At 38.7% G+C, this 17127-nt stretch overlaps 1 protein-coding gene across 1 annotated transcript in view; it reads left to right on the top strand.

Moving 5' to 3' along the window:
- The window catches only part of LOC104954511 (multiple epidermal growth factor-like domains protein 11), a gene marked incomplete at its 3' end in the record, with an annotated part of 30178 nt that extends 13370 nt beyond the window's left edge, over positions 1-16808 (top strand). The window contains exons 3-5 of the mRNA XM_010781626.1: positions 13811-14057; positions 15932-16052; positions 16672-16808. Of these exons, the coding sequence (XP_010779928.1) occupies positions 13811-14057; positions 15932-16052; positions 16672-16808 (505 nt within the window). The remainder of the gene's footprint in view (positions 1-13810; positions 14058-15931; positions 16053-16671) is intronic.
- Between the last annotated feature and the right edge of the window lie 319 nt (positions 16809-17127).

Here is a 17127-nt window from a genome sequence, read left to right as displayed (position 1 = left end):
CTGTGTGCCTTGGCATGTAAAGCAGAGGAAGACAGCCGATGAATAATTCCTGGCCGTTTTTGAAAGTCAAAGCGTAGTCGGTCATGTGGGGAGGAAAAGGATCTATTGTGCTGGCCACTTCTGAGAGGCAGCAGTGGACGATAAACAAGTTAGTCTGGAAATTAATCAGAGTGCATAGAGAGAAAGAGGGAGGGGAATGTTGAGAGGCTGGAGTTGGGGAGGGATGGAGGGCAGGCAGAAGTGGGCAAGTCGTTATATTCCTTAATGGCGTGTCTGTCATGAGGTTTAGCCAGCGTGGGCCCACGTGGCATTAGAAGGAAAACGGGTAATCAAAGGGTTTCAGAGGTGAGGTGCCAGTCCATTTCCCCTCTACTCTCAGACACACATGATGGATGGCGTATAAGGAGGGGGAGAGAAAACTTGGGAAAAACAGCAGCCTGAAATTTGTTTGCTGATGGAGTCAATGTTCTCCTCATCTGTTAACAGAGCAGCTATTGCACACAACTATACAAACATAGAGATAGGTAGCTTCAACATCAAAGTCCCTCGGTGCAAATTCTAGAAATACAAATTACAATTGTCATTTGATGGTTTAATTTTCACAAATTTCAGGCTTTGTTTTTCATCTTTCTCATTTTCATCATATGTTTTGCATTTTATGGCGGTAGCTGTTGCATTTCCATTCTATAATTACCTCTCTAGATAATAGTTTTATTCTCACTGAAGGAGTCTACCATTCGCGCACAGGATTTAAAGTTATCAGCACCAAATTATTTTTATTAATGCAGAGAAGAACGTTAGACGGATACAAATAATAAAAGGTGCCAAAGTGCACATCCACACAATGACAGACCAGTGATGTAGGTCTTCACGTTAGAAATCAAACTTGATTGCCTCATGTCTCTTTTCTGTCCTCTTTCGGTAATTTCGGGAGAAATGAAAACCATATTTTTTAAAGTTGAAACATTCCTACAAGAGCAGCAATTTCATGTTTGCCAGTTGTATCAGAATAACTGTAATCATTAATGAGAGATGTCTTCTGTAAAAAGGCTCTACTGTTACACATGGATATAAAGTATAGTCCTATTGACATTTATGAATTTCTTTCATAAGATGGTACTGGAGCAAAATCAGTGATGAGATGCAATGCGTTGAGTGTTTTGAACGGTGCTTTGAAGACAATCTTAAAGACATTCACATAAAGAAAAGCTCAGCTCAGTAACTTTTCATATCTTTCTGACTTATGCTTCCAATGTTATCTAAAATTCTTCTGAAATGGATTCTTTTGATATTGAAATACATATCCTGTCTTTAGCAGGAGTGTCTGTGTGTAAAATATTATTATTAAACACAACAAAAACCCACTGACATTTGAACATTTTTGGCTTTGATTGTGTTGCTCGCTGTAATTTAACAAGCTGCAAGAAATGCTGAAGGATCTTTTTTCTTAGGCTCGCAAGAAGCAAGTAAAAGTGCCTGCTTGGTGGCTGAATCACGGCTCCCTGATGCAGGAAACGGACATCGCAACTGTAGAGCGCCGAGAGCCAATCACCCTTCAGGGGTTGTGGTGCGATTTGATTAAAAAGTTTGTTGGTAAATTCATTTTGACCAAACACAAGGGGCATGCTGATGCCGCTGTAGCCGTTAATTGGACTTGGCAGTGGGGCAAGTCCACGCGTCAGCGTTATGTGTGTGTGTGTGTGTGTGTGTGTGTGTGTGTGTGTGTGTGTGTGTGTGTGTGTGTGTGTGTGTGTGTGTGTGTGTGTGTGTGTGGCTTTGTTCGTCTCGGGCAGGACAATCAGTGTCCCCTGAGACTGTGTGTATTATCACTGAGGACCTAAATTAAGTGCTGGGATAAACATTCCCTTCCCCCCCTGCAATGTAACACTTCCATTTCTGCCCCCTGTTTCATGTCTTTATGTCCTTATACTGTATGTTTCTTGTTAAGCGACCTTGGGTTAATGAAAGGCGCTATATCAATTAAAGTTATTATTATGTATTATCACACACACACACACACACACACACACACACACACACACACACACACACACACACACACACACACACACACACACNAGTTGTTTTTAAGATACTTTAATGTAAGCACTTTGAATCGCCACGTGCTGAAAAGTGCTGTATAAATAAAATTGCCTTGCCTTGCCTAAAGATGTTAAGTATTTATACTTTTAAATGAATTCAAATTAAGACACAATTCATATTCATCTCGTTCTTAGGTTTTTGCTCTTCCCCCATTGCTGTAACCTCTTGGTATTTGTCCTGGACGACGATTCCTCCCTGAGGAATCAGTGAAGTGTCATCTTATCATAAAGCCTAAGTATGCTTTCAGTCAGTCCATGTGCCATCCTATAGAGCAGACTGGCTTCAGGAGATCCTTTAGGAATCAACAGATCGACCTTCCCTCTTACTTGGAGGTTACCTCGGTTCCTTCCTCAGCACCAAGAGCCCCCTTGAGAAAGGTCAAGACAGCTTGAAGTGCAAAATGAATGAGGGGACTTAACATCTTTAGGCAAGGCAAGGCAATTTTATTTATACAGCACTTTTCAGCACGTGGCGATTCAAAGTGCTTACATTAAAGTATCTTAAAAACAACTAGAGTTTAGATTGTTGTGCAACAATTTTCTATGGCGTATTGGGATGTATCCTCTTTGTACATGGGTCAGTGTTGTTGTTGGTGGCAAAATCTCCAGAAGGTTTTAGCTATATTCACTTTTTTAGATCTTGGTTACCTACTATTTTTAACCGAATTATGAATTTGAGTCATTGGAGGTCTGCAACTTATCTAACCCTAACCCTTAACTCGCATCTTCTATGTCTGCTGAACACAATGGAGAAACACTTGTAAAACATGCCTCTTTAGTGTTTTAACTAGTTTATCATCACCGGGTCCATTTGTTTTGGAGACTTGAAGACCTTTCATAACTTCTGAAGACCGAATAATCTTACACTAATGGCAGTGTTGCAATTCAAGACAAACCCATAGATAATTTTCTAAAACACAGAGTAAAGCTGAGTTAATGGGGAGGCTGGGGTCCTGTGCTATGGTGAGTGTGAGGGTTGTGGCAGTGCGAGTTTACAATTATTATGTCCAAGTGTCTCAACAATCTAAAGTAAGTAGAAGATGGGACTGTTCTTTATTGTCTTTACTCAGTTAGATGAAGACAAGAAAGATAGCCACCTTATCGGTATCCGCTGTAACACGCTACGATGATGGTTGACCTCCGTCCTCGGCCAAATGGCGCCATCAGCTGCCTGATGTTCACCTCTCACCTCTTTATATTTTTCAGCGTGTCGGTGGGAGGACAGCCACCTGCCAAGGGCCATTAGACCTGAACTCAAATGTAGGCCCCAAGTTTGCATAAAGGGAGATCATTAAAATGCAATTACCACACAAGAAAGCAACCCATACTACGCCTGAACGAGTCCAACATTAGCTATCAAGTTAAAGGTTGCCACATCTCATGCATCACTCTGCGGCTAAGTTGTTGACGACTGCAAATTAAAGCAATTATATAGAATTTAAAAACAATATGGAAAAAGATAGCTAAGAAGCCAGTTAAGACTTCAAATGACATGTATTGCCCTGCCGCTGGTTGGTGGGTTGGACGAACAGACAGAAGGGCGGATGGTTCTTGAAATTAGAAATGGATTGGTTGGTTTCTAGCTTTAGCAGACAAAGCTTTAGTTTCTTTCTCTTGCCTGTCTTGTTTAAAACATGTTTCACAATGTGCACTTCTAGTTGCTTTACTTCAAACCAAATCTACCTACAGGTATGAATTAAATAACCTGAACCTGAATTACTGATGATCTAATTGGTTTATCTAAAGGTCTTGAAATGACTGTTTTGTTCAAGTATTGATTAACACAGGTTTGACTTTCTTAGCTTATTATCTCGACATGAAACTCGCTTCTTTAAAGGACAATTTGTAAAAACTCAATCACCTAAACGCACAAGCAGATGCAGCCAGTGTCAGACTAAACTGACACTTGGCCTTCAAGCAGTAAATGGTGTCATCCATCTGGCCTGTCCTCCAACATCGCCCTCCCCCTCATCGACCCGCGTCCCGTGCAGCCTGAACTATGCTGCCACTAATTACAATTATTAATTGAAAATAGGAAATCAATGGCTCTGAATTAAACACAAGCGTACGTGTTTGTATATCGGTCAGCCGTCTCCTAATAACTCAGTTTTGCTTGACATAGTTATCTCCTGACAGGGCGTTCCAAAGCAATTCACAAACATCTAGAGTCCTGTTATACAGTAGGCGACTTTCATCAGTTCCTTTGGAGGTGAGACTGGCTTTCTGAAGAAAAGCAGCCACCCACAATGCTGCTTTTATAAAGTATTGTTTACTCATTTGTCAGGGGAATGTGCACAGTGGCTGTCTGACAGTGTGCTGATGGAAATAGTTTTACTCATGCAAGCAGTGTGGCATTAAATAAAGTGGTGCATTGCTGGGCAATACCCGGGAGCTGTTGGAAATATAAATGTACTCCTTGCTCATGACTGTACGCTTTCCAGAGGCGCGACTCTTCTCCGCTGTTGGCCTTTCTAAATGAGCCTTCGGGACATTTGAGTTAAAAGCAGCCTGGGTGTGATTTGCAGCACCTCAAATATTTTTTTCTTATGAATAAAACTAATTTTTTAGCCAGCACAGATACAATAATGGGTCCACCGATAGATTGTTTAGAAAAACCGTACTTTGCTTTTCAGCTCTCTTTTTTTTTTTGCTATAGGAAGTTATCGTCTTTGTGTTTATGGAAATAGCAATTTGTTTGGGATAAAAATAAGACAGTAGTATTTAATAATAGATTATATTGAGCCAGCGTCTGCAGTAAATGCAAAACACCAAAGCGGGGGCTGCTTATCACCAAAGGTGTCGTCGAAGGCATGAAAAACAAGTATCCTGCAGATTGCTTTTCTTGCCCGGTTCCATAAGTTTTTGACAAATATGGCATTGAATTAAAAATGAATGAATTAAGCTAGAGGCTGTGTGTGAGTGTGTACTGAATGGATAGTACTTTGGCTTTTGCCCAACAAATGCTGTGAGTGCAGCTGAGAAGGCGTTCATTGGCTGACAGCCGCATTGATCCAGCATCTTGACTGGGTGAAATGTTGGAGGGGAGCTTGATGACAGACAGAACAGCTTTATAATCATTTATTCATCCCTACAACAAAGCATTTAGCGGCTCTAAGTTCAGAGTATACGAGACCTTTTCTCTGTCTGCAATGCATGAAGCACAAAATGTCATATGATTTGTTTGACAAGATTTTGGTAGCAGAAATGATTTTGTTTATGTTTGTTGTCTGAGTAATATTCAATTGTATGTGGTCTTTGGTTGTATGCAAGTTAACAGTTTGGTCAAAAGCAAAAAAGTCGGGGCATGTTTGTTGAAATGCAATCTCTGAACCCATTGGTTATTGCTAACAACAATTTTGCATCTAATGAACTAAAAATTATCCACTTTTATTATTTATTTACCATCAAACCACCGTTGGCCAATGTAGGCTCCACCTTCTCCAATGTCTGCAAGGTTTCTTTATCTGTATACTGCTTGGACCAAACAATTCACAATAAAATGCTTGACCAACAATAATGGAAACTATTTTTAAAATCCTGCCTGCTATTTCTTTGAGTTGTGTCGATAAGAGAATGTTACCAAAAGGAAAAGAAAATGTGTATGCATAACAGGAGAACCTTCACTTTCATTATGAGAAAACACAGGCACTGTACATGTACTGTATTTGTATACATGTATTTGTATACATGTATTTGCCTGTTGTATAGACTTTATACAACAGGTGCATGCGCCATTATTTGTCCAGGTGGTTGCTAATAACCTCCAATAAAAACCACACTGTAGCTCACAGTCAGGCCCCCCCACCAACCCACTGAGTGGTCAGCGGGGCAGAACCAAGACAAATGAGTGTGGGTGGTGCTCCATAGATCAACAGATGGTCCGGTGGCAGTCAGAGTGCTGCTGTGTTTTCGGCCACTCAGCACTATCCCTCCGCATCACTTATTGGCAGGGTATTCCCCCATCGGTCCCGTCCCGGCAGGCTGCTCATCCATCACCCTCCCACCGGGGCGCGTGCATCCTCTTTGTGGGAAAATAATTTTCTCATCATGTAGGGAACAGAGGCTCTGATTGTAAATCTCGTTTTATAGGATGAGAAGTTCAATAATATCTGTGCTCAGATTTACTTTGATTCTTCCAAATAACCCTTTTTTTTGTGTTTGAAATGCCCTCTAGTGTGTCTTTGAAAGTCAACAATCGATGCACCCCTTTGTGTTTTCTCTTGTCCGACACTCTAATTCTGATTCAATCAGCCGATAAATAAAGCAGTCAAGAGCACATTGCAGATGTTCTTTTTCTCTCCTGTGTGTGTGTGTGAATAGAATAGTTAATAGCTTATTTGTTCTTTTTTATTTCACTCCATGTAATTAGTATAACCTTATGGCCCACCCTGTGACTGAGTTTCATTCATGTAAAACACTCATGCAGATGTCTGTGGTTGTTAAGGGCAGGAGTGGAAGAGGATGTTTTCGATATCAATTTAACGCTGGAGAGGTTTTGTATCTCGGCTTTGTGTGTGTGCAAGAAATTTAAAAAAGTTTGTATGCAAGTAGAAATAGTGTGAAAGGTTTTGCCCCCTGCTCCGTTGTAGCTCAGTATTCAAATATGGTATTTGTGCAACAAGTACTAGTGGTATGCATGTTCGCATAATTTTACATTTCTAAATGCTGATGTTAAGGATTAGTTGTGGAAGAAGAAAACATATAGAAGAAAAAGCAGCAATTAGAAAAAAAAAAAAATTGTTACAATATAAGCCCTGCATTGAAAATCTTACTCAAGTTAAAGTATCACAATTTACCAAAAGTAAATGTACGCTTTTGTTTAATGGCCCATTTCAGAATATAATAGCCTAAATAAATGGATTATTGATTATTGGATTAATGTGTTCATCACAGCTGATAGAGGTGGAACACATTTTAATGGGACCCTATTATGCTCATTTTCAGGTTTCATATTTGTATTTTGTGCCTCTAGTGGAAAAAACATGTCTCCATGCTTTAATGTTCAAAAATTATTTATTTTCTCATACTCGCACCCTCTGTCTGAAACTAGAGCCCAGTCTGCTCTGATTGGTTAGCTACCCTGTTCTGTTTTGATTGGTAAACCTTATAAAACATTATATTGCTCCTTTAATTACCTTGTTTGCGTTTGCTGAATATGTTAACATAGAATTATATGCCAATACGTTTATTTTTTAAATAATGTCAAATAAATGTAGTGAAGTAAAAAGTACAATAATGCCTTCCAAAATTGGTTTATAACCAGGTAGAGGAAATGTACTTCCTCTGCTAATACTACACTGAATGGCTGAATAAGAGTTAATGAAAACAGATCCCTGTACACTCAAGTGATCACAGCCCTAGAAATTCACATTGACATATTTTTGCCACATGGCACTTTTGTGAAAGCAAAACAACTCAACCACCTCAGTCCCACCTGATAATGACTAATGAATGATTATTATATTTGCATAACTTCTGCCTGTGTCATGAAAAAGCGGTACAGTGAAACCCTTAAGGATTTTTTGTATTCATACGAATGGCTGGAGAGACAAGAGAACAGCATTTAAAGTAGGTGCAGCATAGGATTTAATGACGACATCAATCAGCCATGCACGGCATGTGTGCACACATTACCTTAAGGCACTTCTCAAGCCTGTACAACACCATGCAATACAACACAATGGTAGAATATAACTCTATGAAAGTTTTATATAAGCGCATAATCATATCATGTCCTTTGGTTTTGCTTGAAAAATGAATTTCTCTACAGGATAAGGCTGGTATAATGTAGTTTGCACTGAATGTATTATGACCCCATTATGCTAAATATATAAAGAACTGCCAATGTGACTTGTAGTAGTATTGCACTTCCTTTTGTATCTGTTAAACTAAACAAATTGGTTGAACTACTTCAAATATATGCAACAATTACCTATCATGAATTCATATTGTGGAGCATAAGAGTCGATATAGCAATTATTAAATTAGTTATGTTGCAAAATAAGCTAAATAAAATGCTTTAATAGGAAACAATATCAGACAAGAGATGCGATTACAGAGCTGTAAGGTTACATTTGGATCAGCATTACCTGTAGGACACATAATGTAAAAAGCAAATAAGGAGTTGTATCAGACAAACTTGTTGTCGTTGAAACCAACTTCTTGTGAATCAATAAAATTAGGCTTAAAGTAGGCCTGTCTGACTTCCTTTATCCGCCTCCTATTATATTTCAGGCCATTAAAGGGGACCCATCATGCAAAATGCACTTTTTGATGTCTTTTATACATACATATGTGTCCCCGGTGTGTCAGGGAACTCACGCAGTGTCAGCAAATAAAACCCTCTCTCTTTTCCTCCGTACCCAAATCTCTAAAAACGGGGCTACAACGGAGCTGATCCAGATTTGCTGCGATCATGACGTAATATCTGAAATGTGGGCTGGCTTTACACCCACCGCCCTATCAGAAACGTTGCTATCAGAAACAATGCCCGACTGTTTTGGACGTAATGTGGCCTTTGTTTACACTAGCAAGCATTGCTAACACTCAGAGCTAACCTGTACTGGAAAAAAAATCAGGATAAAAAAAAGGAACTCACCTTGTGATAAACCTGCAAGAGGAAAAACATTTGAGCTCCATACTGTTTCAGAAATAATCCTTGATGTGGTTTTGAACATGATATGGCGTTTCATTAAGGCAGTATCTGCCGGTAGAATTCTCCCGCATGAGCAGGCATAAGCTCCCCCCCCTCTTTCTTTCTTTCTTTAAAGCTTTATACCCGAATCAGCACTTTANTATGGCGTTTCATCACGGCAGTATTTAATTTTAGACAGTAGCTGCCGGGTCCCTCATGAGCTCAGACCCCTACTTAATTTGAAAGCTTTATACCCAAAATGAGAACTTTTGAAACAGGAAGTGAAATAGAGGGATATGAGGCATGGCTAGAATGGGTGATCTGTTTGGTATTTTGAGCAAAACACTTCATAGACATCTTTTTAATATATTTTTATATATCTGAGACCTATGCTATTGCCTACAAATAGCATGATATGTGACCTTTAAGTGATTAGTGGAAGTAGGTTATAAAGACAATAATTTAAATCATTATAGAAGAAAATAAATTGAAAGTTATTACTGTGATAGTTAACAAAGGCCCAATGTAAAGTGGAATTAAATATTACAAACTAAAGTCATTAATTGGTCATTATTGTTCTTACCATAATGTTCAATGGAAATACATTTCAATTGGCTACACAGTACACGCTGATTCAACGTAGGCTTTAAGTGTAATGGTTGACAGATGTTCGCTTAAGCAGGATGCCACATCAATCGATGGACTAGTGGACTAGTGGAAACGAGTCATGAAGCAAAAGTGTGGTTCTTGTTTTGACTCATTACTGTAAGTACTTTTTTTATTCTTTTAAAACAGAAAGTTGTCCCCCCTCACTGTTCCTCCAGTTGAGGCTACACAAAAAGCCTCTCATGTTAAATGATGGTCAGTAATTGCAGAATGAAAGTGAGGTTTGATATTTTATGAAAGAAAAAATGAAAGGAGCCACATAACATTTTATTTTTCATCTGCGTAGGAGGGTGGTCTGTGTTTGGATCTTCCAATTAGCCAGTTTTATACATCAATATTTCAGTATGTTCTGTAAGTAAGAAGAGTAAAGGCATTAATGGATTTTATTTTTGGAAAGACTAATTGCTGCGCTAACAGCTTTTCTGTTGTGAAGCCTGTACTTTTATAGGTGAGTGTGTTTAGAGTTTTTGCTATTAAAAAATATGAAAAAAAACATTATTTAGGTCTATAATAAGTTAATGACCATTTTAACATTCTTCAACTACCCGCCCCTGCTGCCGCATTATATTGATTTTTGTTTTTTGCAATAATTCTAGGCTTCCTTTTACATGCAGTGATATAATCCTTTATATTCCTATTCAACCTTAAATTGTGTTTGACTCTAACTTTCAAAAGTAATTTTTATGGTACCGAAAGCACATGGAACCTGCCCAGCTTCCTCTTGAGATTTTAAAACAAGTATTGTAGAGGTTTGACTCAAAAGGCTACACATTTTTCTTTTCACTCTTAATGTAAACCACCTTACTGTACGTGTAGGTTACAAGAGCAAAGTGATATTAAATATTAACAGCTTGGGTATTCCTCAATTAACTAAAAAGTTGGAGGACTTGCGGTGGGTTCTGTAAGTTCTACCCATTTAAGTCCCAATATACACAACTTGTACTTGTTATATATGAATTAAAAAAAGGCAATGTTTTAATAAATGAGGTGTGGAGCTCTGCATCTGGTCCTTTTGCTCTGCAAGGCTAACTCATCTATGATTTAACAAATTAGATTAAATACAAACTCCTAATATATGAGAGTGGTATGAATATTTCATTCTGCGTTCACATGATATGCAGACCGCCAGTTCAGTTTCGTTTCTATGGTTACCTCCCCTGCTAGCTTGGGACACTACATACAGCTGTTATCTTATTGGTGGCACGTCAGCAGTAAATTAGAAATGATAATAATAATAATAATAATTAAACCTCGACCCCAGCACTCCGTGATGATTTCAAGTAGTGTGCGACATTGTGGGTAGCTCTCTCCATAGAAACACAACCAAATATTATGAGAATGCAGCTTAACTCTGAGTATTTCCCAAAATATGTAGTAAAGTAACCTGTATTCAAAAGATGGCCATAAACATGATGTTAACAGTTTAAGAATGCAATATAGGTGTGTTTGTCTTTAAGACATGAGAGAGAAAAAGACCCAAACCAAAGAGCAAGCAAACGTTTTATTATTGGCAAAGAGTGACTACACCAAATACAAACCTGGAGATATTCCTCAAAGAGTAAACCCTTGCCAAAGTATATCATGCAGCTCTTGATTTAGTGCAGAAAGTTCTGCTTAGTGCCAGCGAGCTACTCTTGATCAAAGTCATTAGTCACTTGATTTGGACTCTATGCTGCTGAATAATTGAGGCTGTGAGAGGATAAAGGATTTGACGATGCTGGCTCACTAGTGAGGAGAAATAAAGAGAAGTCCCCTCTTTGAGAGAGAGGCAGGAGGAGGAGAGGAAGGAAGATAGGGGCGAGAGAGGGTAAATTAGAGGAAGATTGAGAAGGAGCGAGGGTGAGTACCTTCCACCACAGTACTGATGAAACATTTAACACTAACATATCTGTTAGAGTACCACCCACATTTCAGGAGAGAAAGTCCACTAAGGCTGGACAGCTTTGGTCGCCATTTTCAGGGTTTTTCAAAGCCATTCATTCAGAGCTCTTGGCCATCAGCCGCTGGGTACTTCACTTCCCTTCTGGAGAGTGCAGTTCACCCCGTGAGCACATATAACAAAAGATAATAGTGCTTAGATTTATGTTCTCTTAAGATGATGTAATACACAATAAAAATGTCTCGTCTTTTGTACTTGTTTTCATCGCATGTCTCCGGGTTCTGATTTATACCGGCGATTTGTCCACTTAAAGACCTGTGATGTATTTTTTTGAAGACAGATTATGAGCATCTACTCATCAGTGTCATTAAAAGGACGGAGAAGAAGAAAGGATATCTTGTCATCACTTCCTTCCAGATTCAAAACATGTAGATTTCAGGATAAGGCAAATATTTGAGGCCTTCAAATGAACTGATTTGTACGATGACGTCACAAGGCAATAGTGTTTATAGCTAAACTGCCAGACTCGAAGATGGGGTAAAAAAACTTCAGGCATAGAGACATCATAATAGTTTCAATATGGGTATAAGGACACATACAGTATTTTCAGGCTAACACTCTGTTAAGGGATTCATCGTGTTTTAGTCGTTTGTTGACATGAAGAATCACTAAATGGTAATTGAATGAAAAAGAGAAATCAACAGCAACTCTGCACAGCTTAACCACTCACTGCTAAATGTTTCTATAAATGTGTGATTGATGGTTCCAGAGAGTTACAGAACTGTCAAACAGTTACTTTACAAAAATGTAATTTATATATATACACTGATTTGACATGCTGCAAACATTTTCAATCAAAGTGCCAGACATGAAATCTTTACTGCGTCAAGAACAGAACATTTGACTTGTTTAGATATGAAGTTGTAAACTATTGACGTTTCTAATCAGATGTCGCAAAATATATAGAGTATTAGGCATGCTTCCATCAACCTCTGTCGTGCAGATAAACTGGGCTACAGCAGGTGGGCTTAACTTTACGAATGGTTGTAATCCCGGGGGGAAAAAAGTTAGAAGTAGAGGTTGCGAACCCGAAAAATGAATTCCCATTGGTGGAATTGAGTAAGGTTTATCAAAACATTCTGTTTCCGTGCAACTTTTCTATCGCTATTCTTAAAATGTTGGTCTAAAGATTATGCACTTTGTTGGGTTACAACTTTGGTCCTTTTTTGTTGAAAAGTTGTGAAATAACTAGTTTTTCTAATTCAGCAACAAGTCGTGTTTAAAATATATAGTATAGAGAAGATTTGACGAAGCCAGCATAGTTCCCGAAAATTGGATATGATTTTATTAAGATTTGTGAAATACACATCATTCGTGCTGCTACAGTTTTAATGAAACCAAACTTAAAAGTTTAAAACTAAAGAACATTTTTTTTCCACCAGCAACCAACATCAGTGACAGGATTTCTACTGCAGCTGCACCAAGACTAAAGATTACTTTCCTCCGAAGCACCAGATGAGCTGAAACCTCTGAGACTCCTTAAACTCTATTTTTGTGCTTCGGTGTATATGAGGTTATAGTTTTTTAATCACTATATAAATACAGTCTATCTGCCTTGCTTGCAGGAAGGTATCTCCTGATTTGAAAATATCTTACACCAGCTGGGAAAACATCAATGTTCTGTAGAGAGTTTACTAATGACCGTTTGCTTTACGGGAACTGCGGATCAGGATCCTTCAGGCCGCCGCCTTTCGCTGACAGTTATGGCTGTCTTCAGATTTACCACGTCTGCTCCCCTCAAAGGAGGGCTCAAGGTGCCTCGGTGTAGGTTAAATTGATGTAAAACCCTTTCATTTCCAGTAGGCATGGAGATTGGGGCCAATACTTGGTTTGGGGCGTATGGACTGAAGTTTGTCTTTTCTCATTTGTTTGTGTTATTTTGTCTCTCCTTGCCTAAAGGATCATTTTGGGCATTTTCTCCTTTTTTTTGTAAATGATGGGTCAGCGTACCCCATTCCAAAGGAGAACAGAAAGGAAGCACTGTAGCACCAAACACTAATGTTAGCTGGTAGCTTAGCATTAGCTATGCTTTTGTACCTGGCATTCCGGTTACTAAAAACGTCCCTGTCCCTGTTTATAAATATTATCACCTCTGGCTCGAAAAACCATAACAGGGACGGACAGAATGCCAAATTCAGAAAGCAATGAGGAAGTCCACTTCCGTAATGCAGTCTATGGTCTTGTCTACAATCTACTTTTAAATGTTTCTTAAGTAGGAGTGACTCACTTGATTAATGAGTCTGTCTCACTTTCAGCTGAGAACATTTTTAATCCAAGTTATCTTTAAGAGATTTGTTAAGTGTGATTCTTTAAAGTGTGATAAATACGGGTTCTGTCCTCACTTTTCTCTTTGTCTTATCTCACCTGACTCTCCACCTCCCATCAACACTCTCAAGTGGATTACTTCATTTGTAGATGGACCTTTTGGACTCGTACAGTTTTAAATCACACATGATCCTCTCTGTCCAGGCTGTGAAAGTGACTTCTGGGGGCCCCACTGCAGTAACCGCTGTCAGTGCCGCAACGGGGCCAAATGTAACCCGATCACCGGAACCTGCGTCTGCACCGACGGCTTCCAGGGATGGCGCTGCGAGGAGACGTGCGACCACAACCTCTACGGCAAGGACTGCCTGCAGGAGTGCCAGTGCCTCAACGGCGCCACCTGCCACCATCAAACGGGAGAGTGCCTCTGCGCACCCGGATACACCGGGGCCTTGTGAGTAGTCGTGTTTCCCTCCGAATTCTCCATGTGTTATTCATGAGCTTTTTCATTATTTCAGATGCATTGATTTGCAGAATTAAATTAATGAAGTATTGAAGAACTTTGAAATTAAGCGAAATGTCATAAATATGTGACTGCTTGATGTATTAGTTCATTTGTGTGATGCATTATTAAGGTAGACCTAATCGAAATGTTCTGCTAATGGTAACTTATGATTGAGGTCATGAAATACATAACATCAATTCTAAATTAGTAGGTTTTATTACATTAACTGTATTTTTCTTTTAAAATATGTATTCATGTGATATGCTAAAGAGTAATATCATCTTCCTTCAGCAGAACGTTTCAATTTTTCTAATTATAAAATTGTAAAAAAACACTTAATAACTATGGTCTATTTGCATGTAACCAAAACTACCAGTGTTCAATAGTGTCCAATTAACTCCAAGTTTAAAAATGTCTAACTCAGAAACCCTATTCCAGAGTGAAATCTTCCTCATAACTTAAATTCACTATTAGTTTGACTGTTAATAATGTTTCCCTTCTCTAAAAGTACCTCTTCTTCATATGAATCTGTGTAGTTTTAAGATGCAGGCTTTAAAAAATAGAAATAGGAAATCTGTGTGAACCTTAACACACAAAAAAAATGTGTCAGCTGAAAATGTTTCACCAACTTTAGGCAGTGCATTCTTAGCCTTGAAGAAACAAAAACCTCTTTAAATAGACGTGTTAGTACTCTCAATACTTATTAGGTTATTGAGAGAAAAACTCAAGTGAATGGCCTTGCAGTTCCAGAGTTTTTTAATGCAGAGTAATGCTACAATAACTGCTTGGTTATGGCTAATAAATAACTAATTTCACAGTTTTTCTTACTAAAATCAATGTGAATCTGACCTCAAGCCCACACCTCTGACACGGTAATTGGGCAAAAACACTTTCTGTTCTTTCGGATCAAGACTTGAAATTATTAAAAGTAGAAACAGGAAACCATTTGAAGTTGCGATCACTGCTTTTGCAGTTTTAGAACACAATAAAAAAAGATGCTATTGAGAAAAACTATAAAGGTCAAATTAAGAAATAATAGTGTTTAGAAAACACAATAATGTGATGTCAATTGTGAGTTCTCTTAATAATTTGCTAATTACAGTGACACTCGAGTACAGTAAATGGAGTAATATACTTTACAATAACATCTGGTCTATGGTTAATCTCTGGTTATTTTACCTTGTCAGTTCAGATTTATTAATCTCTCTCCTGTCTTTGACATTATAGGTGTAATATGAAGCATTTTCATTAAAAAAATAATCCCTCTCAATCATAATCTCTGACCCACTTGACGTGTCTGGTGGCTTTTTTTTATCCAGAGACCCTAAAGCCCTCTCCTTCATATTTTTGACATTTTTGTTTAAAATGGTTCTGCGAGCCAAATAGCAGTGTGGAGTCCATTGTCGCTCAAATGCCATCACTGTGTCACGCACCTTGGCTCCTGATACCAGGACTCTTCACCCTTTAGCGTCTATCCAAAGTCACGAAGAACCAGTTGTTACATCACTGTTGGATTTATGCGCTTCAGTGTTTCCCCTGTCTTTCTCTCACCTCTGATCTGTGCAGAGTGACTGATGTGCGCTGCTACCGGTGTGTCAGTTTGCGGCTGAGCTATTCCCACACTCCCATATCACACAGGCCACAGCAGGATAAAGCAGGTGTTTCGGCTGCATTCCTGGCATCCAACAGTCTTACCTACCACACTCTTCTAGTTGGTCTTGAGGGATGATTGGGAGGGATTCTTATGTCCATACATTATTTGATTGGAAAACTCTACATGTTATATATTTTTACATTTGAACTTCTTCTGTGTATCCCTCCAGCTGTGAGGAGCCTTGCCCTCCAGGTAAACACGGCTCCCTGTGTGAGCAGCGCTGTCCCTGCCAGAACGGGGGAGCGTGCCATCACGTCACCGGAGAGTGCTCCTGTCCCGCAGGATGGGTGGTACGACATCTGCACAGAAACCAGCTAATGTGCATGTTTATCTGATTTTAACTAATGGGGATTTTATTAATCCAAAATATGACGTTAGCATGTTTGTATTTTGGGCATCCATTTTCTACGTCAAAAAGTGGAATGTACACCCATGGCAAGAAAAGCCTCATTAATGGCATTTAACTAGGCTGGTCCTTCAATTATCTCAAAGAAAATATCAATAACAAGCAGTTAAATATAAAGATAACAGATTATGACACAAAAAAAACAGCCAACTATCTAAAAGATGATTTTGAATTTCCAGCAAGTAAATGATGTGTCATCCTGAAAACTTGGTCAGAGGTTGTCTTTAGATATATTCGATAGTCTTAAAAAATAAATCAGAATGTCTTTTTATGTCCGGTTAAGACTATTTAGTTAAATTTATTGTACGGCTAGTAATGTTAGAACAAATTTAAACACTGAAAAAATGAGAATTGTTATATTTTGATCAAAAAAACAAAAAAAACATGACTTTGGTATATTCACTGTAACTCAAAATTTGTTGAGCAAGCAATTTTAACATGAGGCTTTTTTCACACAGTTATTCCTCTTAGGTTTTGTATTCTCATCACCTTTTCCTCCCCAGGGTCCGGTGTGTGCACAGCCGTGTTCGTTCGGATCGTTTGGCATCAACTGCTCTCAGGAGTGCACGTGTCGTAACGCAGGCCTGTGTGACCACATCAGCGGTCAGTGTCAGTGCACTGCAGGCTACATCGGAGAGAGGTACAGTGGAAAAGTGGACTAATACAATCATATGAAAACTTTATTGGACCCCTCCTGGGAAATTAGCTTGTTGCAGCTAAAAATATTGATAGAATTCACCGGGGGGAAAGATGAATGTGGGCTCACAGCAGCATATATAATAAACAGTAAGTACAGAGGGGGAAACTAATAAAAACAATAAGGCGCTACAGTTGGTGTTAATGTAAATGTCTTAGTATTAAATATTTATGTAGAGTATAAAATGCAAAGTTTGACAGCACTTGAGATGTTTATACCAAGCCTGAGCGCTTCTTTAAATACTGCATGGTTTACTAAATTA

This window comes from Notothenia coriiceps, unplaced genomic scaffold (assembly GCF_000735185.1).
Source record: "Notothenia coriiceps isolate Sejong01 unplaced genomic scaffold, NC01 NC01_scaffold00023452, whole genome shotgun sequence".
NCBI lineage: Eukaryota > Metazoa > Chordata > Actinopteri > Perciformes > Nototheniidae > Notothenia > Notothenia coriiceps.
The sequence above is the reverse complement of the archived record's forward strand: the minus strand, read 5'-3'. Positions and strand labels throughout refer to the sequence as shown.